General features: G+C 44.1%; 1 protein-coding gene across 1 annotated transcript in view; it reads left to right on the top strand.

The window, feature by feature from the left end:
* Window positions 1–25,436, top strand: part of TOMM70 (translocase of outer mitochondrial membrane 70) — a 766,277-nt gene that overhangs the window by 674,132 nt on the left and 66,709 nt on the right. The window contains exon 9 of the mRNA XM_044071328.1: window positions 24,743–24,859. Coding sequence (XP_043927263.1) covers window positions 24,743–24,859 — 117 coding nt within the window. The remainder of the gene's footprint in view (window positions 1–24,742; window positions 24,860–25,436) is intronic.

Raw genomic sequence — 25,436 nt, 5'->3', positions numbered from 1 at the left:
ACATTCTCCATTTTGAGGAGAGCTTCGAGTGAGTGCATCCTGAGATTTAGACTTCTAGCACTGAGCAGCATGACCTTCAGATTGCATTTGTTTGTAGCTGCTACGGTGGAATTTTGGTCTTTGGAACACTGCCAAAAAAGGCAGTATAGAGGGTGGCAAGAGCCTTAGCCAGTACCCGGAATCCCATGGGTCACAGATGCAGGCTGTCTCTGGCAAAGCATCGAGGTCTGTCAGTCATGTCCCAGATAGACAGATACTGGATCCCTTTAGAATGACACCAGGAAACTTAGCCAGTTGTTGAAGTTGTTTCTGCTCGTACTGTGGTATCATTCTGGGTGATGGTAGAATACAGCTCAGGGCTAGGGTGATACTTGCCTGGGCCACATAATCCAAGAGTTCCAGTACATCTGTTTTCATGTAGTCCAGGGAGGTATGTTTCCAGTCATTTACACCCACATGGACAATGACCGAGTCATATTTGTACTTGTTGTGGAGTGACCTGAGTGCATGTGTTATGTGGTGGATCTTAGCACCTGATAGACAGTTAAGTGTCACCTTCTCCTTGTTCATCCTAGTGAGTGGGATATCAGTGTGCCACACAATTGCGTCTCCTATGATTAGTACATTGGGCAAAGTGTTTTGCCTTAAGGGCTTGGGTTGAGGGGCACACTGTGATGGTGAGCTATGTATTCTGTGGTTGGTGTTGTGTTGTGGTGGTCGAGTGCATTTCTGTCTCGGGGGAGGTCCCTATTGTTTGGGTAAATTTGTATTGAGAGCCTCTGCGAAGATGGGTGGATGGTTTGTGTTTCTATGTGTGGGTTGTGATGGTTCATGTTTTGGAGGGCTGTGTGTTCTATGTAGTGAGTTACAGGTGTTGACCTTCTCTTGACCAGTTAGTCCGGTCTTGGTTGGAGCGTGCACTGTTTCCATTTTGGTGATAAGTGCATCTCTCACAGGTATGAGTGTTAGGAGGCAAGAGGAGAGGGTTGTCTGTGTACATTAAGACAGTTATCACACTGTCTCAGAAATGCCCAAGTGCACCAGGTTAGCAGGAGGAAGCACAGGAAATTGCCCTACAGTCATGCCAGGAGGGGTGGTCATAACTAATAAGTACAGGAACAGCTAGTGCTGATAGCACCTAAGTGTGCTACAACAAATGCTACAAAAAGCCTGTTAAAGTACTAGCCAATTACGCTAATTGAAGTGCAAGAAGAAAAGGAACAAGCTCATTCTAAGGGGAAAATTGAGGAGCAAACTTTCTGGCACCAGTAATAGTTTACCTCAACTGAGCACCACTGCACAGTGCAGAAACATTGGCTTTTAATCCAGAAAGTTGAAAGGGATGGAAAAAAATGGCCAGTAAAACTACAAGATGTTAAGTTGTCAATCTCGCCTTCATTCTTGCTGGATGGGTTCGGAGCCGATCCTCGGCTTTAGCTTGAGAACTCCTTTTACCAGCTCGAGGCAACCCTATATCCCATGATGCAAGGCGGAACTACCTCAGATCTCGTTTGCCGCTTAGCGAAAGAGGTCTCCTTTGCCAGCTGAGGTAAGTAATTTTTTGTCAAAGAAAGCTTAGTTAGGAATTTATTTCCCCCTTGTTTCCACTTTCATAGTGTGTAGTGTGTTTACAGCCCACCCTATTCCCTTACAGTTCAAAACTTTTAAATTCCTTTGGTATTTGTATAAAAGTTAAGTTAGGCCTAGACCCCATTGGTTAATCCCTACCTGTGTGTCTGTGTTAGGGGATTAATTGTGCGTGTTTGTTGGGGTGTGTGTGTGACTTCTTCCTTAGAAATATGTCAAAGGAAGGCAAGGTTGTGACTCGTGCTGTCAGAAAATGTCTCTGACAGACGGTCACACTTTGTTGTGTTACCTGGGGCCTTTGCACCTGCAGGACTCCTGTGCTTTGTGTCACTCTTTTAGCCAGGAGTCCTGCAGGAACGGAGGAATAAGTTGATCCTCCATGGCTTACTTAAACCAGAAGGTTCTCCCTCTAAAACAGGGTCTGGTAAACCTTCTAAGCCACCGAAGGTTCAGGCTGCAGTATCCAAGCCTCCTCCGGCTCCGGGCCCGCTGGAACCGATCTATCTGCTTCCAAAGTAGTGGGTTGGGACCGGCGACTTCCGGAAGCGATCTCATCTCGGTCCTCGAACAGAGAGTATCCACTTGCTCGGGTCTCCGTCGGAGCGAGCCATCGGAGCCGATCTTCCACACAGAGTTCGGGCGGAGAGCTTCGGGACAGCGACTGTTTGCTAGTGGCATCGGACCCTTGCTCTCTCTCTCTAGGCTTCGGCTGTGGACTCAGCACCCGACATCGACTCGAGGCCTTCCCCCTCTCAGTGGCCGGGGGAATTCCTGTATCCTCGGATCGGGATATTCTGACTGAGCCAGGTCAGCGGTCCATCCTCTAGCTCCTCCCTCTTGTGCCTGTAGACACCTCTTGCCAGCCTCTTGCTCTCAGGCCCAGGGATCCATCGCCCAGGTTTCCCGTTTCTCCTGATCCGGCAGGTGAACCCCTCGGAAGAGGACGGTAAGAGGAAACACACAGACTCCCCGAGTCTACTACATCTGATACCGACTTAGATGAGTCGGATGGTTCCACGATCCCCTCTGAGGATGTCTCCTTTTCAGACATCCTTGAGCTCCTCAAACAGAGGTGGCCATCCATTGATCCCTCCGAGGATGAGTCGGTATACCTGGAGGCTTTGGATCGACCCTCCACCTCACCCACTTATGCAGGTAGTGGCTCGAGGCGTGGGTGCTCCAGATTCTGTGGAACCTGTCCCCAGGAGACCATCGGACAAACAGTTTCTCTCAGGCGTCTCTGTGGATGCTATGGTGGTGGCGGCCACTAAGAAGGAACTGGCGGATCCTTCAGTACCTGTCCATCCTCCTAACAAGGATTCTAGGACCATGGACAGGTATGGAAAGCGGATGTTTTCTTCAGCGATTTTGCTATCGTTAAGCTGAACTACCTTTGTCACTTCACCAGGCTTCAAAGATATTCTCAAGGAACTGGGTGAAGTGGTCCAGGATCCTTCTGCTGCTGGGGCTCAAGAAAAGATTGCCTCACAGCTAGCAATCCTGAATTCCTTATCCAACTCCTCCATGCGGCTCATATCCTATGCGGCCGATGGAGCTGAGGGGCACTTGAGCACAGGAGTTGCTCTTAGACGCCAAGCCTGGATGCGGCTTTGTAATTTCGACCCCTTTAAGGCGTCCTTCACACATACCCCCTTTGATGGTTCGGCTTTGTTGGACCTCAGGTGAAGGATACCTTGACCAGGTGTGAGCAGGACGGTAAAACTCTTTCTGCAGTCCATTTTCCACCTTCTAGACCATATCCCAAGGGTCAGAAGGGAGGAAAGCCCGGTCAGTTTACCCCAGAGGCAGAGGCATAATAGACGCCTCGCCTAGAGGCAGGGGGTCCTCAGAACCAGGGCAACAGGGAGTCTCTTCCTGAGAAGCCCTTTCAGCATCCCTGAGGTGTTGCCCCTGACCACAGGCCCCTGGGCAGAGGGGAAGAATTCGCTGCACCCAGTAGCCTGGCATTCCCTCTCACAAGATATGTGTGGTCACAGTCGATCATCCGAGAGGGTAACAAAATCCCTTGGTATCCCGTGCCCTCACAATCCCTTCCAGACATCTCACCAGACTGTGCCAGCAGACCAGGTAGGATCCGGCGTCTACTCGAGATTCTTTGGACAACTGGATGTGCTCTATAGACCTTCAGGATGCGTACTATCACATTTCTCCGCTTCGGCTAGGGACCAGTCATTACCAATTCAGTGTTTACCAAATGCATGGCAGTGGTCACAGCTCATCTGAGATGTCAAGGATTCCAGGTGTTGCCACCACCAGGTGTCAGCTTCTTCAGACCAGAGACTACACTCTGCAGCTTTTCAGGAGTTTGGGAATTTCAGTAAAATTTGAAAAATCTTCTCTGCTGACCTTGCCAATCTATCACCTTACTAACAGATCAAAGAATTCTGGACATCCAAAAATTCGCTCGATTCTATTGCAGAGCAGCAAGGTCAAAGCCAGATTTATACTGAAGGTTCTAGGTCTTATGGCTGCGGCCATTGTTCTTCTACCACTGGCTCGCTTACGCGCGTCTTCTGCAGTGGATGCTATTCGATGAGGCGCGAAATCTAGTTCACACAGTCGTGCAGAACTTCGTCTGAATTGGTGGATATCTTCCTCTTCTTCATCAGGATGCCTCTCTGATCGGGTGGGGGCATTATCAGAATACCATCTGCACATAAATGTCCTGGAGATGAGCGACTTTCTTCCCACGGGGACTATTGCAGTACAAGCGGACAACATGTCTACATCAACAAGCACCAGGTCCTATCGCTCTCAGACTTTGGCAATGGGCAATCTCCTCTCATCGGTTTCTGATAGGGCAGGTCCAACCTCTTGGCGGACAGGCTGAGCAGATCCATTCTGATGCCTCGTGGTCTCTCAGTCAGTCTGTAGTGGATCAGATTTTTCTGAAGTGGGGCACTCCTTGTTGCGATCTTTTGCTACTCCTCAAAACAACAAGTGCCCGATTTTTCTCCCCCTTCCAGGCCACTCTCTAACCCAGGATTGGCGGGGACTTGTGCTTTTCCTCCTTTCCCTTGATTCCACAAGTCATTCAGAAAGCACCGTTTTGAGGGCCAAGTTGATTCTCATTGCCCTTATTGGCCTCAACAAATTTGGTCACCTTCTGGTGCAGCCCTGGCATCTGGACCCAGTTCCGGATCTCTTGATCCACCAGTCGGGTCAGCAGCACCGGGCCATTCATTCTCTCAACCTCACTGCTTGGTTGCTCCACTTCCTTCCCTAGCCAGGCTACCGATGATCGCTGACTCAGAGACATCTTAGTGTCTACTAGGACTGTTTATGCCTATTTGGGCAAATTCCAGAATATTGATCCCTTTACTGCTCCTGTACATTCTGTTTTAGATTTCCTGGCTGAGGTTTTCATTCAGGATCCTCTTCATCTACAGTTAAAGTTCAACTGGCTGCTATTTCCAAGTATCATGTTGGCTTGCATGACAATAACATTATGTCTCATAGATTATGCAAGGCCTTTCTGAGAGGAGTTTTCTCCTAAAGCCGCCTATAAAGCATCCTCCTCCGCAATGGGATCTAAACTTAATGTTGGCATCCTTGATGCTACCTCCTGCTTCATGTTCTTTGAAGTTATTGACCTGGAAAACTATATTCTTACTGGCTGTCACTTCAGCAAGAAGGGTTTCGAGATTCAAGCTCTCATTCGTTCCCCTTACTTGGTTTCATAAGGACAGGGTATCCAAGAAAAGGAACCGTCCTTTCTCCCCAAAGTTGTGTCTCAAACCAATATTAACCAATCTATAGATCTACCAGTCTTTTCCCAAACTATTCCGACAGAGCTGAACAGAAGCTTCATTTTTGGATGTCCATCGTCAGCTCAGGTACTATTTGCATAGAACTAAACAATTCAGGAATCGGACCAATTATTTGTCTCCTATGCAGAAAACAGGATAGGTCTTCCAGTTTCTAAAGTGACCTTATCCAGATGGTTGACTTCCACCATTTCCTATGTGTACTCTCTGAGGCAAGCAGCTATCTTCTAAACCAAAAGCACACTCAACCAGGTGTCTATCCACTTCTGCAGCCTTTCAGGATAGACTACCCATTGATACCATTTGTGCAGCAGCTACTTGCGCGCCTCATACCTTTGTCTCTCATTACAAGTTAGACTTGGCCTCCAGAGACAGGGCCAGTTTTGGTTCCACAGTTCTCAAGAGTCTGTTCCATTGAGCCACCCGGATACAGGTGCTAGGGGTCCCATCCAGCAAGAATGAAGGCTAGATTGACAACTTAACATTTAGAAGTTATGTACCTACGGCCTGGACAGATCTTGAAGAGTTCCTATCAGGTTGTCTTCCTCCTGAGCCTTCATATGAGGACTCTTATTATGAACTTGTTTTCCTAATTATGTTAGGTTAGTCCTGCATCATGGGATATAGGGTTGCCGTTATGGTAGGTACATAACTTCTAATTCTGAACCAGAACCCACTCCTCTTGCGGTAGGTAGGCTACCTAGTGCTTACCACTCCCACTGATAAGCTAGGGCTTCCCTCCAACACAGTCTGGGGGGGGGGGCTGAGAAACTTACAAAACTGTCCTGGATACAGCAAGTCTGTATCTGGACTAGACTAGTTACTGGAAAGGCAGGAAACAGAACTTTTGAGTTTTTTTTAGAAAAGCAGTTAAAACAGTAGCAAAAACACTTTAAATGCAGTACAAGCTTGAGTGTGTAGTAATATTAAGGCAACTACAGTTTAAATACATGCTGATAAGTTAAAAATGACAAAAAAAAAAGTGCAGAGAGCAGGAAATTATGAAAAATCAAAATGGAGGCACCAAGTCCAGAATAAGAGCACTTGAACACTCAGAAGCACACAGAACAGCAAATTAACGTAATAAGGTAGAAGACAGTTATGTAAGAGCAGCTCAAGGAAGTATAAATATTTTTTAGTAGAGAGGGAGGGAACAGAGCAGATTAAGATACTATAGGGGATGTTCTTCCCAAGTACTCTCTTTGTACACATCAGAGGAGATGGCACTGGTAAGAGTGTCTGAAATCAAAATATGATCTCACTGTACTCATTTGAGTGAGCAAATGAGATGGACCCAGGAGGAGTGTCCAAAAACAGGTTTACTGCAGGAGCAGGCAATTCCAAGGACACCAAGATTAACACCACAACAGGAACAGGGAGGCTGGCTAACTACAGAGAGCACAATATTCAATGAAACAAATATCTACAGATATCTAATCTTAAATAAGCAAAGTGCAGAGACAGTATACTTAAATCACCTTGCATGTCCAGTTGATTTTTACAGGCAAATCTCAGCAGCCAACAGCTCAGATGATGAGCAGAAAAATCAGAGAGGGAGCAGATCAACAAAAAATACTCAAATATAGATGTGATAAAAGCAATACATAGTATTATAACGGATCAGGATTTATTATGCAGTATTGCAGATAAGCTAAAAATAGCACAGGCAGAAAAGCTTAGAAGATACACAGATAAATGTAAAGGAAAAGTACAAAATAAGCAATTTATGATGACCCAGAAAGTTTTATAGAGAAGTGGGAAACAAGGTAAAGATCCTGTGGAACATAACAAAGATGCAAAATGGATAGAAGTAAAAGAAAGAATAAGAAGTTCAAATGTACAGGGTATGAAATGGGATGAAGTAATGGCCAGAGAGATTGAAACAAAGTTGTAAAACCCCAGGACCAGATGCAGTACCTAACTTCTGTCTAAATGTCTTAACATCTTTGCACGAAGATTTAGCCATGAACGGTTTATATGCACACCCTGAGCAGACACCAGCCTGGCTAACAACAGGAAAAACAATTCTCCTACTTAAGAGTGAACCTGCAAACCAAATTTCTGTTACAAAAGGACAACTTTGCAGAATCTCTTCTGAGATTTTTTTTTTTTTTTTTGCGATCTCCTCCTTACTTCTTGTTACTTACTTTGAAGAATCGTATATGCTACAAGAAATAATCTTAAGAATCCTTTTATGTTTAACAGTTGTAAAAAAAACGCACCTACAAATGTAACAAATGTGTTAATTGTAAATATAAATTGACAAAACATTTAACCATCCAATCACTGGCAAATTGTTTGCACTTCAAGCATATGGTTAAGGATACCTACAATTTGATGTATATGCTTAATGCACAGCATACTACATAGCTTGACCAACTGAAATTTGAAAGAATAAGTAATCCTATGTATTATTAATCAAGGCAATATTATGAATGCACTTTTTAAACATATTAATGACACTGACCAAGCGTACAATTTTAAATTCATGATTTTAAAAATACTTTATGTACCATTACGAGGTGAGGACATAATACACTTAACTGAAATGTAAGAACTTAAATGGATTTTGAGACTTAGAGCTCACATACAACCAGGACATAATGGAACTGTCACCTTAAAACCTCTCTTGAAGGAATTACAACAGCAGGTGCATTAATTCATTTTTTACAGCACATGATTTTATTTATTGCTTGTATATAAGGACTGTGAAATTGATGTTAATTATAAGCCTGTTGAAGCCACCCGGCGGAAGTTTTACTAGCATATTTTTTTAACTGTGTGTCATTAAAGCATTTATAATGCAGTTCTTTCATGGTTCCAGAGACTTTGCTGTTTTCTTTCTTTTAAATTTTTGAAGTACACCTGATTCATTACCAGGTCCTGTAGTTTGATGTAGAATTTTTCAATGGATGTTAGGAACACAATGGTCTCTTCATCAACACATGTCAGCCCAAATCAGAATCACTCAAGCATGCTTTGGTGGTAGACTTGATCAGATCAGGTTCTACAAGGCTGTCCTTTCATTCTCCCTCAGCCCAAGGCTGTAAGGACCACAGACGCTTCGCAGATTGGGTGGGGTGGGCACTTCCCGGGGAAAGCAGTCCAAGGCACTTGGCCCCCAAGAGATGCCAATACACATATCAATATCCTGGAAATGACAGCAGTGCTCTTAGCGTTGCAGGCCTTCTAAGACTCTCTCCTTTTTGGGACAGTTGCAATTCAGACAGACATGTCAGTAGTTTGATACGTCAGTTAACATGGGGGAGCCAGATCTTACCCCTTGTGTCAAGAAGCCCTTAGAGTATGACAGTGGGTGATCTCTTCCACTCACTTTCTGATAGCAGTACACATTTTGGGGAAGTCCATCGTGGTAGCAGACATATTGAGCAGGTCCATTCTACCACCTCACAAGTGGTTTCTCAACATGAAAGTGGCAGAAATGATTTTCCATCAATGGGGCCAGCCTTGCTGCTATCTTTTTGCATCTCCTCTAAACAAGTGCAGCAGCTGCTTTGCCCTGATCTCCCCCACCAGGGGAATCACTGATGGATGCTCTGCTCCACTATTGCACCCCCCAGTCTCCAATATACCTATCCCCCAACTCCTCTGATTCCTACATTTCTGCAGAAAGCTGCCCGGTTGAAGAGCAAAGTCAATCTCATTGCACCTTACTGGCCTTGGTAGATTTGGTTCCCCTTCCTCTGGCCTCATCTACTTTTCCCACCTTGGATTCTGGATTTGATTCTAGACCTCCTGTCTTACCTGACGAGCATGACTCATCTGGATATCTCAAACCTCAAGCAAACAGTGTGGTTTCTCCAATTCCTTTAATAGCTAGACAACAGATGTTCCCTTCCCCTGTCCTACATATACTTTTATCTTTCCATAAGGCTTCTACAAGAAAAGTTTACAGAAGTAAATGGAAAAGGTTTGTCTTTTGGGCACATCAGAAACATATCAACCATTTCTCAGCCCCTCAAGATGTGTCCTTGAACTTTTGGCAATTATTTTTAATGAAGGATCTAGCTCCTCAGCGGGTAGAGCTCAGTTAGCAGCAATCTCTAACTTTCTTACTGGTTTTGATAATTCTTTCTTGGCTTCATCTAAGCTATGTGAAGCCTTGCTGCTGAGACCTTGTTATAAAGACCTTGCTCCATCATAGGATTTAAATTTGGTACTGCAGGCCTTAATTCATTCCCCCTTTGAACCAGAAGCAAAATGTGATCTTAAATTCCTGACTTGGAAAATTATATTTTTAGTGGCCATTACCTCTGCTAGAAGAATTTCGGAACTTCAAGCATTGTCCTCCAAACCTTCCTACTTGATTTTTCATAGATGTCCTTCATGGATGCATCTGCAGTCATAACAAGTGGGTTGTCCTGCCGTCAGGCAGCCCTGCAGTCGGCCGGATTCCAAAGTCCGGGTCCGCTTGCTGATGATGTCGCCCTCCACAGCGCCATCTCTGTTGGTCTCGGGTATAAAAGCATCAGCCGGCGCCATTTTCCTCAGTCTTTCTTGCCTGCCTCGAAGCAGAAGCTGTCGCGTAGCGCCGGTCGGTCGGATCCAGAGATTACTTCTATACTAATAATAAACTTCAAAGCTAAAGTACCCGTTGGGGACTCTTTCTTGCCTCAGCCGATGTCAGAAAAAGTTAACAATTGTTTAACCTGTGGGAAACAAATACCTCATAAAGATTTCCACTCTTACTGTCTGCCTTGTTTAGGCCCAGCCACGGACGTAGCAGCCTGTTCGCCTGTGCCTCTTTCAACCTAATAACGCCGGCAGCCGGGTCGGAGTTTGCAGAACAGTTTTGGTTCTGATTTTGATTACATTATGCCGCCGGATCCTCCGACTACCCAATCTACCAAAAACCAAAGATAAAGACCGACTCCCGCGGTGCGCGGTCCCGGTCGGCCGAATCGTAAGTAAACAAAGTGTAGTGTCTCGGTTTTCGGGAAACCGAGAAAACTGATCAAAGTACAGCTGAACCTATTCTTACAGCTGAGGCCCTGCTACAACTCTTGAATCGACCTCAGAAATTTTACCCACTACGGTGGTTGACTTATCAGACACCATCCCTTGATGCCCTCTACCCCCTAGCGTGGTGCTGCTAGGCCTCCAGCAGCCATGTCCATTAAGGCCTTCGCCAGGGCTAAAGCAGCCAAGACTACTAAAACAGTGCCTGTTAAACCCCCACATCCAGGCCCTCTTCTAGTTCTCAAATGCTTTCTTTGGCAGAAGATTTAATTTCTTTAATTAGAGGATCTCAATCTCACCCAGACAGGGCCTCCCAGCCCCCAGCCCCAGAAGAGACCTAGGGCAGAGCCCCTGAGCCAGTGTCTTCTGATGATTCTGCTGATGAATCAGACATTACTGACCAGCCAGAGGCTCCCTTTTCAATTTTGAAGATTCTGATGCTGAAGAATCCATTCCAGCTGCTTCCCCACCAGAAGAATTCTCCTTTGGGGAAACCTTGCATGCCATGAGAACAGTTCCAATGGCAGCAACAGGATTTTTCAGACTCCAGAAAAGACTTAGGACCTTTCTGCACCTCCCACAGCACAGGCCCTTAGCTATACCTCCTGTTCTCTCTGTGGTGGATGATGCTTTCAATGATGTTTGCTCCGCTCCAGATTCTTTACCCCAGCCCTGCCAAACCAGACAGATTTTACAGGGTGCCAGATACTCATCACCACCTTTACAAGGCCCCACTTGCAGACCCAGAAACTATATCCCAGGGTCCCAAGGCAGTAGCAGCGACCACAGCTAAAACCCTATTCCTTCTGAAAGGGAAGCAAGGTCATTAGACAGATGGGGTAAAAGGTCTACACTTCAGCTACTCTCTCAGCTAGAGCTTTAAACTGTCAGTTTCACATGATACAATACCAAGAGTTTATGCTTGATCAGTTAACTAAAAAACTAACCACTGATGAAGCTCTTGATAAGAAATATGTATTAGAGATGGTAAATAACATACAACAGGTTAGCAACCATTCCTTAAAATGTGGCTATGATGCACTGGAGGCTTCATTTAGATCAGCCATGACAGGCACAGTGATAAGAAGGCATGCATGGCTAAAGGAACAAGCTTTACCGGATCATGTTAAAGCTAAGTTGCTAGATGCTCCTATGGACAAGACAAGTTTGTTTGGTACACCTGCCCAGCAGGTTATGAAGAAAATGGAAGAAAAGGCAAAATCTGTTCAAACTGTTAAAGATTTCTTACAGGTTCAACCCCAAGGTTTAGCAGGAACTGGCCTGCCAAAATTGGTCCTTTCCTGACTCCACAAAATTTCAAAGGGCAGGAATAGACGTTCCAGAGGCAGAAACCAATCCAGAGGAGGTGCCTACAGAGGGCGACAGTGGCAAGGTAACAACAGAGGCACAGACACAGCCACTGCCACTACATCAGCACAACCACAGTGACTTAATCCTATCCGCCTACCAGGGAACAAATAGCAGCTCCTCTAGGTGGAAAGTTAACCTTATTTTCAAAGAACTGGCACTACATAACAAAAGACAAGTGGATTTTACAAACCATAGATCAAGGTTACGGTTTCACTTCCACACTTTACCAGTCAAAAGAGGAATGCCAAATCTACCTCCAAATCAAAAACAGAGGCTCTACGCCAGATAATGGAGTTAGCAAACATGAGAGCTGTGGAAAGAGTGCCAACAGCAGAACAAGGAAAGGGTTCTATTCCAGACTATTCCTAGTTCCAAGAAAGGAAAAAGTTGGAGACCAATTCTAACCTGACCACCTTAAATACATACATCATTGTCCCAAAATTCAAAATGCTGACCCTACAGCAACTTCTTCCCATGCTGGGCAAGGAGTCTTGGCTGGTAACTCTAGATCTCAAGGAGGCATACCTGCACGTCCCCATTCGACCAATCTGCAGAAGATACCTCAGATTTCTTGCAGGATCAGAGCACTATCAATTCTCAGCATTGCCCTTTGGCTTATCTACTGCGCCCAGAGTATTCACAAAATGCCTGGCATCAGTAATCGCCATTGCAGACTACAGGGAATTCAAATTTACCCATACCTGCAAAGAGACTGCCTGCTTAAGGGACAACAAAAGCAAGCTGACAACAGATTTACAAAGGGTCATTTACTTGCTACAAGGACTGGGATACACAGTCAATTTACAAAAGTCAAGGCTGATACCATCCCAAACAAGGACATTCTTGGGGAATTGGACACAGTACAACAAATGGCATTCCTGACTACAGAAAAACAAAAGAACTTCCTCTTTACTTCTTGGCACTAACAAAACTGGACAAGTTAACAGCAAGAAAAGTTCTGCAGGCCTTGGGCTTCATGGCATCGTGCATAATCTTGGTCCCATTTGCCAGACTACATATGAGGAAACTACAGTGGTACCTAAAGAATTTATGGTCCCAACACAGACACAGTCTAGAAACAGAAATCCCACTAATTCCATGCTTAAAACAGGAGTTCCAAACCCAGGCCTACCCTTCGCAGATGTCAACCAAGCCAGACCATCACAACACAGACGCTCAGACCCAGGATGGGGCCCACATGCTGGACAAATGCGTGCAAGGATTGTGGACACAGGATCAACTTCACCTGCACATCAATCTAAAAGAAATGCTGGCAGTAAAACTGGCAATCCAAAAGTTCAAACCATTTCTCAAAGAGGGCCAGTTGATGATAAGGACAGACAACACCACAGTCATGTGGTACATCAACAAACAGGGAGGCACTCATTCGCAGAATGACCTTGGAGCTGTGGACCCTGGCACTCAGCTACAACATTCAGTTACAGGCAATATTGTACCGGGGAAAGACAATACTCTAGCAGACATATTAGCAGAACCACTTGGGATGCCGCGAATGGAAGCTGCACCCGGACATCTTCAAGACCATCTCAAAGAAATGGGGAATGCCACAGATAGACCTATTAAATCACCTCTCATTCACCAGCTCAAAAAATTCTGCACAAGGACATTCCACCCACTAGCATGGAAAGTGGACTCACTCTCCTTCAACTGGAAAGGCCTAACAGCATATGCATTCCCACCTCTTCCTTTGATACACAAGGTACTACTAAAAATCAAGGAAGAGCGTCCAAGGATAATCCTGATAGCTCCAAACTGGCCAAGACAACACTGGTACCCACTACTGAAGAGCATGTCTGATGCCTTTGATGTTAACTCAGAAAAACTACGCATATACATCCAAAACCTAAAAACGGCTGCAACTGACTGCATGGAACATCACATAGCAGCAGCTAATCCAGAACTTTCCCAAAGAGTTAGACATTATTCTTGAAACACGCAGACCTTCAACAAGAAGGAACTATGCTGGAAAATGGAAAAGGTTTGTCATTTGGGGAAAAGATGTGTCAAACATAGATATGCCTAACATTCTGGAGTATCTGGCCGAACTTCTTCATTCAGGCCTGTCCTACTCCTCCATCAAGATACATGCATCAGCTATTTCAGCAGAATACAGCTTTGATCCACCTGTTTTTTTGCTCAGGCAGTTCCTCAGAGGAATCAAGAATGTAAAACCAAGGAAACCACCATTACCAGCTTGGGATTTAAACTTTGTCCTAGAAAAGTTGACACTATCACCTTTGAACCAGCAGCAACAGCAGACCTACAACACCTGTCATGGAAAACTGCTTTCCTACTGGCAATTACTTCAGCAAGGAGGGTTTCAGAACTACAGGCCTTAATGGCAGTGCAACCCTTCTAATCTTCCACCAAGATAGAGTGTCCATGAGGACTAATCCTACATTTATGCCCAAGGTGGTATCCAGAGTGTCTTTAAACCAGGCAATCCACCTACCTACCTTCTTTCCCAACCCACAAAACAGAGGGAAAGAATACTGCATACCTTGGATGTACATAGACAGCTACGCTACTACTTGGACAGAACAAAAAATAGCAGAAAGACTGACCAACTTTTGTAGCCTATGCAACAGGAAGGGAAGGAAAGCTATTTCCAAACAGACAATCTCCAAATGGATAGGAAATTGCATACGATACTGTTACTCCTTCCATGGAAAACCAATTCCACAGAACATAAGACCTCATTCTACAAGGGCAACAGCCACTACCACAGCCTTCTTCGAGTGGCAACCAAAGACATTATTCTACTTGGACCTCCGTGCATACATTTGCCAAGCATTATAATTTGCCTCTATATTCCAGATCGAGCAGGGTTTGCCACTGCTGTACTGCAAGGGATCCTAAACACACCATAATCTACTTTTATCCTCCTCCCTAGTTGGCTATGGTATTCCCTTGTTACCCACTTGTTATGACTGCAGATGCATCCATGAAGGACATAGTACAGTTTTGTACCTACCATAAATGTAGATGTCGAACTGGATAGCATCTGCAGTCAGGATTACCCTCCCTCCTCCCCTCTGTGGTACTCTAGGGTGTTTACCCTCCTAATAGCTAGCTGTTGGGGAGTCTTTATGGTGTATTTGTTTGTATATATGTACATATATGCTTATTGTTGTGTTTACCTCTATCTATTTGGAAACATTGGCATCTATCCAAATTTTAGCCTGCAAGAGGGCTACTGGCATCTGGGGCAAGAAAGACTGAGGAAAGGCTGATGCTTTTATACGAAGACCAACAGAGATGACGGGGTGAGAGTGCGCACATCAGCCCGAAGCGGGACCAGACTTTGGAATCCGGCCGACTGCAGGGCTGCCTGACGGCAGGACAACCCACTTGTTATGACTGCAGATGCTATCCAGTTCGGACATCTACATTTATGGTAGGTACAAAACTGTACTTTATAGAGGCACATTATGTACCACCCTTCTTCCTTCCTAAGGTGTTATCAGAATCAGATATCAACCAGTCCATTAATCTGCCTGTCTTTTTTCCTAAATTTGTAAATAAAGGTAAATATATGTTGCATTTATTGGATGTTCAAAGACAATTATGTTTTTACTTATAACAAAAGAAACTAGAAAAGACAGATTCATTATTTGTGTACTTTACAGCTTCTAAATTGGACAAATCTTTAGCCAGGTGCCTAACAGATTGCATATCATCTGTCTACAAGAAGTTGGGTTGATCAGCTGCAACTTGGGCCAGTCCTCGTACCTTTGTTACTCATTACAAATTGGATCTGGTCTCTAGAGGCAGAGCAGCCTTTGTCTCAACTGTGCTCAGGAATATCCTTCCTTAGAGTACACCCAGGATTTTAGGTAGCTGGGGATTCTGTCCCAACAGTTGAGGAAAGAATGAACATGGACAACATCAGATAAAACGGTTATGTACTTATCATAACGTCCCATTTGTGTTGTCCATTTTTCATTTTTCTTCAGCTTCCTTCCCACCAGCCCCCAACCTTTTTCACAGTTGACTTCTGCAGATTATTCTCTTAGATATCAGGGAAGTTAGAAGCAGCTCTTAAATTGTTACTATTTCTGTTGAATCTTCCCATTTTTCATCCAGTCCCCATTCCACTACCTGTTTCAGAGAGCCCAAAGTCAAACCACTAGGCTATGATGTTGACCTCAACAAATTTGTCAACATCCCATCGGTTGTAGTCAGATTTGGGTCCCAGTCTTTGAGGTCCTTTCCTTTTCATGTCACCTGTAACATTCTTTGTGATAGGCTCAAACGTGATGCTGTCTGCCGCTGTACCCTCTGACCTCATGGCTGGAGGGGGTGGCCCTTTGGGATAAGCTTGGCATTGATTTTGTCAGAGCTCTTGCTGATGTTTGAGTGGCTAACCTTTTGTTTTTTGCAGTTGAGGGCCTCATCAGCTTTATCTGACCAGCTACTGGGGTTTGGGCTTTCAGGGCTTGACTCAGTGGCATTTCATGTCATTGCTGATCCCTAGTGGCTTCTGTTCTTCCAAGTGATAGCCAGACATTATCAGTGCTGGGTTTTGCTGTTAAATCTCACCTTATGTTCAACAGATGTATATCCAGTTGCAACAAGCCTGACCCTGCAAGAGATGAAGTATTTCCTGTCTTCTGTCTGCTGCGTAAAGCAGGTTAACTTCTCCCAAGTCTGTTCTGGGTCTCTTCCAACCTTTGAGAATCACAATAAACAGTGCAGAGTTCTGTTTGAACCTCTTTCGAAAGTAAACTTGTAGTATTTACCCTGGGCATTTAATCCTTCAGAATCTGTCTTTCATCAGACAGGAACATTCCAGTACAAAGTTTGGTCTGTCAAATTATTCATTCTCAGGTGGTCATATAGCTGCTATGTCTGTGTATTGGGTCTAATGGCTGCAACTATATACATAGCTCCCTTCATCAAGATTCACAAAAGAATTAATCAGGGGACCTGAAAGTTCAGTAGTTCCATTTAGCTGACACCATGTATTAAGATTTCCAGAGCTTGCAAATTTTATCTCATATGGTGGCGTCACACTCTAAACCTAGAGCTGGGTCATCCATTCCAGAGTCCCATTCCTACAGTGAGACTCTCCAAAGATACGTTTGTTGTATCACAAGCATAATACCTTCAAAAGCTGAAATACAGAACAGCTAAAAGCATGCGATGTGTATAGCAGGCAGGTACCCTAAATGCATTTTAATAATTCTTAAAGCTGAAAGCGTCAGAATTGGTCTGTGTAACTGGTTAAACAGTTCTGACAAACTCCAGTGGATACTTTCATTGAGCACATTTTCCAGGTACCAGGCTTTCTCTAGAACAACCCACAGACTGAGAAGAGAGAATTGTATCTGGCCCAAGTGGAGCAAGGCAAAGATCCTGTTTTCTGGTTACTAAAAGCTGTGCCTTCCTGCTTCCTCCTGCCTTTTTTGGGGCAAGAGTTTTTAAGAATATGGATTCAAGGCAAGATTTAATAAAATTAACTATGGGTATTTTTTTAGAAGTTACTTTGTGTCCATTAACCAACAAGGTTGTTGTTTGGCCAGAGTGGTTTTCTGAACTGAGACAAGATAGAAACACCATCTTTCATCTCACTGCAGCATTTCTTGCAGTCTGCTAGCAACTGTGCTGCAGAATATTGGGGAAGTGGTAGTTAAGAAAATAATAGCAGAACAGTCTGTAATTCCTGACTTGCTTGCAGGTTCCCTATCCATAATGAAGTCTGAAAATATGAAATGTGTGTAGCATATGTAGCTCACGAGGTGGTAAAACTTGCGATGTGTGTTTGGGAGCTTAGAAATATCAAAACAAAAAAATCTTTTGTACATCACTGTAAATATATTGTTCACTTTATTTTTTTGCATTTTCATTTTGTTTAAGCTACTTAACTACTCTAGTGTGTAAATGTGCTATCCTCAATGCATTATGACTGTGTATATTACTTGGTGATTACTTGCTATTTGTCACTCCTTTAATATTCACCATTTGAAAATACTGAGTTATCCACACTGTTCTTCCTAATATTAACCAGATTTTATTTTTTAATCTTGAGTCTCTACTTACTTGTTTGTGCTTGGTGTACTTAACCCGTTTCCTTTCCGTTATGACCCAAGTTTTCCTAAAGAGTGTCCTGGGACCAGCCCAACTACCCAGTTAAGAGTGATGAAATAAAAGTACATTGATGGTATTCTGAAGCAATTCATTTGTCTCCTCACTTCTCCATTTTATGTCTGTTCTTATGTGTTCACTGTAAATTGTCTTCTCAGATGAGGTTTCTAGTGTTCGTATTTAGCTTTTAGAGCCGTTTTGTGCAGTAACAGACAAATAGATGTTATGTAGTCCTATCTCGCCGTAAATCTTGCTGGATGGGTTCGGAGACGATATTTGGCTCCAACTCGGACAATACTAAAGCTCAAGAGCTTTTACTGGCTCGAGGCTAACCCCTATCCCATGGTGCCTCACAGTGCCCCAGATCTCGTTTGCCACGAAAGCTTCAAAGTTGTGTCTTACTGATTTGTTGGCTAAGTAATACTTTATTTACTAAATTTAGTCCTTTTTCTTGACTTTTTTCTATCTTTTTACAGTCTTTAATAATATTTATTTCTTGTGTGACTGTTATTGAGAGTTTCTGGCCCCTATTCTTCCCCTAGGATTGTACAGCCCATTTAAGTTAGAGGGCCGTAGTGCCAATTTAAGTTAGAGGGCCTTTCCTCCCTGTGTGTGTGTGTCTTATATAAAAAAAAAAGAAAAAAAGTTATATACTCGTTTATTCTGTACTACTTTTTTTGTCAGTAGTTAGTACTTAGTTATTGCTGTTCTTGTTGTTTGTCTAGCTAGTCTGTACCTTATAGTCAGAATGTTTAAAGATAAGGATAGAGAGCATAAGGACCATCGCCTTTCGGGGTTTAAAAAGTGTTATAGATGCTCACAGAAAATCTCTCTGACAGACAGTAACACCAGTTGCATGTACTGTTTAGGTGAAGCTCATTTGCAAGAGCCCTGCACTTTTTGCCATGCGTTTAGCACCAGGGTCTTAAATGAGAGGAAGAGAAAACTAATTGATAGGGGTCTTATGAACAGTTCCTTCCAGGAACAGCTGGAACTCAGTCAGGCAGCTCCTAAGTCTTCTAAGAGAAAATCTTCGGCCCCAGCTTTGAAGCCGCCGAAAAAGACCAAAGCATCAGAGCCAAGGAGTTCTGGCTCCGATTCAGCTTTGTCCATATCGGTGCCATTGGTCTCCTCGGTCCCGAGGGCAACCTTCGGTACCGAAACTTTTACTGGATATTGATGTTGTCACCCACCTTGAGATAGCCTATTTTGGAGAGGAGAAGATCTCCTGTCTCCAGCAGATCCTCCAGGACTCTATCAGATGAGGACATTGAGCGAGTGGTGAAGAGGTTGCTTTCAGATTCAGCTCTGGCAAGAAAATTGGCTCCTCCAGACCCAAAGGCTTCGGAGCCAGCCCCCTTACCTGCCACTATTCCTCCTCCGACTGCTTCGCTCTTGGAGCCTATAACTTCAGGTTCTTCTGTCTTGGACCCGTCGGTTCTGGGGATTCAATACGCTTCCTCGGAACTAATTACTCTATCCTCGATGGCTCAGTCTGGAGCCGAGGGATCCTGGGAGCCAACGCTCTCGAGTCGACTCTAGGGGGACAGTCACCCTGGCTTCTATTCGGAACTGACCCTCCCTCTCGGTGCCTCAGCTTGACTCAGCTCGGCTCCCACTTCTGCTTCGTAGCCGTTCCCCCTTGCTAGGAGCTGACCATCCATCCCCTTGGAGCGGAGGTTTTCTTCAGAGTGGGGAGGAAATGTTTAGAAGCTATAGAGAAGGCTTTGTCTTCTGCTAAAGCCATACCTTTGGAACCTGTGTCCCACCAGCAGCAGGCAGCAACCTCTCCCCCCCTCCGCCACCCCCGCAGCGTAGGGAACCAGAGGCCCAAGTAGCCCCCATTGGAGGTGCCCCCCTTCCAAGACCTCCCCAGATTATCCCACTGGAGAGCTCCCTCGGAAGAGGCTGTGTAAGAGGAATCATGTTGACTCACCTGAGTCTGTCTCTTCGGACACTAATTTAGAGGAATTAGAAGGGTCCCCTAGATCCTCCCTCTGAGGATGTCTTCTTTTCTGACATCCTAGAAATCCTTAGATAGAGGGGTGATTGGAAGACCTCTAAACCTACTGAGAATGAATTGGTGTATCTTGAGGCCCTTGTTTCCCGACCTTCCACCTCCTAGGTGACACAGCCTTATTGACCAACTCTTGGGGGTCATATCACGGAAAGCCTGGACCTCCCCAGACTCAGTGGAGCCCATCCCGAGGAGGCCAAATAAATTTATGACAGTACCTGAGGATAAGATTTTACTTAGTAAAGGAGTTCCCGTTGATGCTATGGTGGTAGCAGTGGCCACCACAAAGGAGTTATCCGAAACATCTTCTAATATCCATCCTCTTAACAACGAGTCCAGGACGATGGTTAGGTATGGGAAGCGTACCTTCTCTTCAGCGGCATTTACATTAAGATCGCTGAATTACCTTACCCATTTTACTCGTCTTCAGAGGGATCTCCTGAAGGAGTTAGGAGATACCCTCCAGGGTTCAGTAGCTCCGAGTTCCATGGATAAGGTTTCTGCGCAGCTCTCCACCCATACATCTATAGCTAACTCCTCCATGAGGCTTATATCGTATGCGGCAGATGGAGCGAGTAGGGCAGCCGCAGCAGGAATATCCCTTATGAGACATTCTTGGATGCATCTTTGAAATTTCACGGAGTCCTTCACGTTTTCCTTCACTAACGTCCCCTTTGATGGTTCATCTCTTTTTGGACCCCAAGTGAAAGAGACTTTGACTAGGTGCGAGCAGGAAGGGAAATCCTTATCTGCCATCGGAGTCAGTTTCTCCCTCCCGTGTATACCCTATCCCAAGGGTAATATGGGAGGGAAAATGTGGTTCCGTAAATCCCAAAAAGTTTCCCTCAGGCACAAGGTCAACCTTCCCCTAGAGGCAGAGGGGGAGGATATAATGGAAGATGCCACCCTCGAGGCAGAGGAGGCCCGCAACATCAAGGAGACAGAGAAACTTTCTCTGATTGTCCCTTCCATCACCTCTGAAGGGTTGCCCGACTGTCCGTCTCTGGAGGCAGTCGGGGGTCATCTGCCGCTGTACCCAAACACCTGGCTAACCTTTTCACAAGATCGTTGAGTACACACCATAATATCCAGAGGTTGCCTGATCCCCCTTTTTTTCCGAACCCCCAACAAACTGGTCTCTACCAGACGTACCACCCATCCAACTAGACCGTGCAACATCAGAGGTCATATTGTTGCTGCAAAAAAGAGTCATCCAAAAAGTCCCTGCAGGGCAAGTAGGATCCGAAACTTGCTCTCGATTCTTTTTATTTCCGAAAAAGACAGGACTGGAGATCCATTCTAGATCTCAGCAGGCTCAACAAGTCTGCAAAGAAATCGAAGATCTGAATGATCAGTCTGCAGTCGATATTTCCCTTTATCGGGAAAGACAATTGGATGTGCTCAATCGATCTCTAAGACGCGTACTACCACATCAAAATGGACAGGCGCTCCAGGAGACATGCTGCTGGCTGGAAGCCAGTCATTTTCAGTTCAGAACACTGCCCTTTGGTCTCACTACAGCCCCCAGAGTATTCACCAAATGCATGGCAGTGGTTACAGCTCACCTGAGACGTCAAGGATTCTAGGTGTTTCCGTACCTAGACGACTGGCTCCTCACTGTTACCACCAAGCATCAACTCATCAAAACCAGAGATGAGACTCCATCCTTGTGCGCCAATCTAGGCATCACAGTCAACCTAAAAAAGTCAGCCTTATCTCCTTCGCTGCACATTGTATTCTTAGGCTCAGAAATAGACACAACCACCACGTCAGCAAGACTAACACCAGAAAGAGAAAGAGTAGAGTCTCAATACAGTCAAGTCAGATCCTTGCTAAACAAACAAAAGATTCAGGCCAGGGTAGTCCTTAAAGTCCTAGGGACTATGGCTTCCTCCATCCTATTAGTTCCACTTGCTCATCTACATATGAGGATACCTCAGTGGTTATTTGCCCAGTGGTTGATGCAAGACCTTCCATTGTCATATCAGATTTTTATAACAAACACCTGCAAGAAGGATCTGACGTGGTTGCACACAGAACAACTCCTCCTAGGTCGTCCACTTGTTCCTCCCCAAGAGAAAGCAGTTTTGACCGTAGACGCTTTCCAGATAGGGTGGGGGGGGGGCATTATCTGGGAATGACAGTCCAAGGTACTTGGCAGAACCATGACACCACTTGCACATCAGTGTTCCGGAGATGAGCGGTGCTGTATGCATTGCAAACACTTCACAGCTCCCTTCCCACCAGGACAGTTGCAATTCAGACAGACAAACATGTCTGTCATGTGGTACATAAACAAGCAAGGGGGAACAAAAATCTTACCCACTTTGCAGAGAGGCCTTGAGTTTGGAAATGGGTGATGGATACTCAATGCTTCCTGGTAACAATGCACATCCCAGGGAAATCCAACGTAATAGCAGACAAACTCAGCCGAACAGTTCTTATGCCTCATGAGTGGTCCCTGAATCCAGAAGTTGCGAAAGAGATCTTTCACAGAATGGGCCAGCCTTGCTGTGACCTACTCGCCACTCACCTGAACACCAAATGCAGCAGCTACTTTGCCCTCATTCCCCATCCGGGGATGTCACCCAGGGATGCTGTAGTCCATAATTGGCCTCCGGGACTTATTTATGCCTTTCCACCTTTTCCTCTCATCCCGAAGGTAATACAGAAAGCAAAACAGTTGAGGAGTTCCCTGATCCTCATTGCTCCATACTGGCCTCGACAGGTATGGTTTCCCTTCCTGTGGTCCTACCTTTTGGAGGAACCATGGATTCTGGGCCCATCTCCAGACCTCCTGATTCATCATTCGGGTCAGTTCCATCCCACCATCCACACCCTCAAATTGACAGCATGGCTGCTTCAGTTCCACGAATAGCCAGGTGTATTCCCCTATCTCCTCCTGTCAAACACATTCTAATTTCATCCCATAAACCTTCCACTCAGAAACTATACTCTACTCCAGCAAATGGAAAAGTTTTTTGATTTGGGCTACGAACCAAGGCATAGACTCCTATAGAATCTATCCTAACCTTCCTAGCATCAATTTTTCATGAAGGATATGCAGCCGCTACAGTCAGAGTTCAGTTAGCTGCCATTTCCAATTTCCATTTTGGTTTCATGGGAAATCCAGTCATGTCAAATTCCTTGTGCAAGACCTTCTTAAAAGGAGTTCTTCTTCTCAGGCCTCCAGTCAAACCGCCATTAGAACCCTGGGACTTAAACTTAGTCCTCTCATCTTTAATGTCTGCACTCTTTGAGCCCTCCTGTTCATCAGATCTACAATTATTGTCATGGAAAATACTATTCTTAATAGCCATAACATCTGCTAGGAGAGTCTCAGAACTGCAAGCTCTTACTATTCAACCTCCTTACATTATTTTTCACAAGGATAGAGTCTCACTCAGGGCAAACCCTTCCTTTCTTCCCAAGGTATGCTCAGAGCACAGTCTGAACACTACTACTGAGCTACAAGTGTTTTTTCCAAACCACTCTAATAAATCTGAGTATAGACTACAAAAGTTAGAAGTTCGCAGAATTCTCAGATTTTATTTACACAGGACTAAAGAATTCAGAAAATCAGATCAATTATTTGTTTCTTTCTCTGACAAGAAGAAGGGCTTGCCTGTTTCCAAGGTTACTCTTTCAAAATGGCTTTCGGATTGCATTTACTTTGCTTATCAATCTGCTGGCAAACAATTACCCATCAAAGTTAAAGGCCGTTCTACTAGAGCTGTATCTACTTAATGTGCTTTTAGATCTATGCTCCCAATTGATACTATTTGCGCAGCAGCTACTTGGGCAAGACCACATACTTTTGTCACTCGTTACAAATTGGATTTGGCCTCCCTGGACAGAAATTCCTTTGGGTCCACTGTGCTGAAGAGTCTCTTTGCTTGAGCCACCCGGGATATAGGTGATAGGGACACTGTCCCATCCAGCAAGAATCACGGTGAGATAGGACTACATAACAATAAAGAAGTTATGTACTTAACATAATGTTCCATGTTTGTAGTCCATCTTGCATACATTCTTGCATCCCTCCCTCCAACCCCCTTCCTGTTACTGGTGATGTCTGACCTGGTTTTCAATTGTTGTCCACCTAGCATGGATTAGATATATATATATATATATATATATATATATATATATATGTGTGTGTGTATATATGTATATATATATATATATATATATATGTGTGTGTGTGTGTGTGTGTGTGTGTGTGTGTGTGTGTGTGTGTGTGTGTGTGTGTGTGTGTGTGTGTGTGTATATATATATATATATATATATATATATATATATATATATATATATATATATATATACATATACATATACATATATATATATATATATATATATATATATATATATATATACATACAGCACTGATATTTCTTACCTGATAGGTACTTATTGCTTTCTTGCAAACAAGATCTGGGGAATTGCAGTGAGGCATCGTGGGATAGGGGTTATCCTTGAGCCAATAAAAGCCCTTGAGCGTTCGTATCGGCCGAGTCGGAGCCAAATATCTGCTCCGAACCCATCCAGCAAGAATGTAGGTGAGATTGGACTACAAACGTGGAAGTTTATGGTAAGTACATAACTTCTTTTTATTATATTTGAACTGTAACCAGCAACCACCACCATATAACTGCTGCACTATGGCAGCTAATGCTGTAATGTCTTGTTTTAAAGTTGTTACAAGTGGTAATATTGAAGATCACACCAACATACCTTTCAATAGTAAGTAGTTTGTTTTGATCATATCCTTATGCTGCATCTACTTAACTTAAAACTCTGTAACACAGCTTAGCTTTCATGTTGGTTGTTATGCTTATTATGTACTTCAAGTGGTTTGTACTAGCTTTTAAGAAAATGTTTATTTCAGTATCGCCAGGCCTACACAGGAAATAATCCTTCACAAATCCAGGCAGCAATGAAAGGTTTTGAGGATGTCATCAAAAAGTTTCCAAGGTGTGCAGAAGGTTATGCACTTTACGCACAGGTGAGTTACAACTTTCCCATTTCTCCCTGTTTTTCTTTGTTTATTGATGCAGTTCTTGACGTAGGTAAATTGGTAATCTTCCAGATTGCCCATAGTGTGCATATTAGCTATGACTGTGTGCATTCTGTGAATAGTTGGGCTTTCATTCCTGATAGTGGCATAACTTGAGTTTAAATATGTAGTGAATGAGACATGCCTAATCATAAATCATATTTGTTAACCAGGTAAGCCCGCTGGACACTGGAGCGATATGTCATTAAGTAACCTGTTTATAGTTGCACAGTAGGTTGTGGCTGTGGGAATTGGTCCCACGACTGCTGCGGGGTGTAGGTCTAGTAGAGCATACTCATATACCTCTGCAAAAACCAAGTCTGTATATGTGTATGCATATGTAGGTGTCCCTGTCTACAGAACATATGTATATAATGTATATATTTAATGTATGCCTACAACAGCATGTATATTTGTTGGCGCGTGTGAAATTGTGTGTATGTATGTATATATGTGTATGTAGATATATATATATATATATATATATATATATATATATATAAACACACACTACACATCTGTGTTT

The sequence above is a fragment of the Protopterus annectens genome, chromosome 5.part0 (genome assembly GCF_019279795.1).
Source record: "Protopterus annectens isolate FY-2018-M chromosome 5.part0, PAN1.0, whole genome shotgun sequence".
NCBI classification, from domain to species: Eukaryota; Metazoa; Chordata; order Ceratodontiformes; family Protopteridae; genus Protopterus; species Protopterus annectens.
The sequence above is the reverse complement of the archived record's forward strand: the minus strand, read 5'-3'. Positions and strand labels throughout refer to the sequence as shown.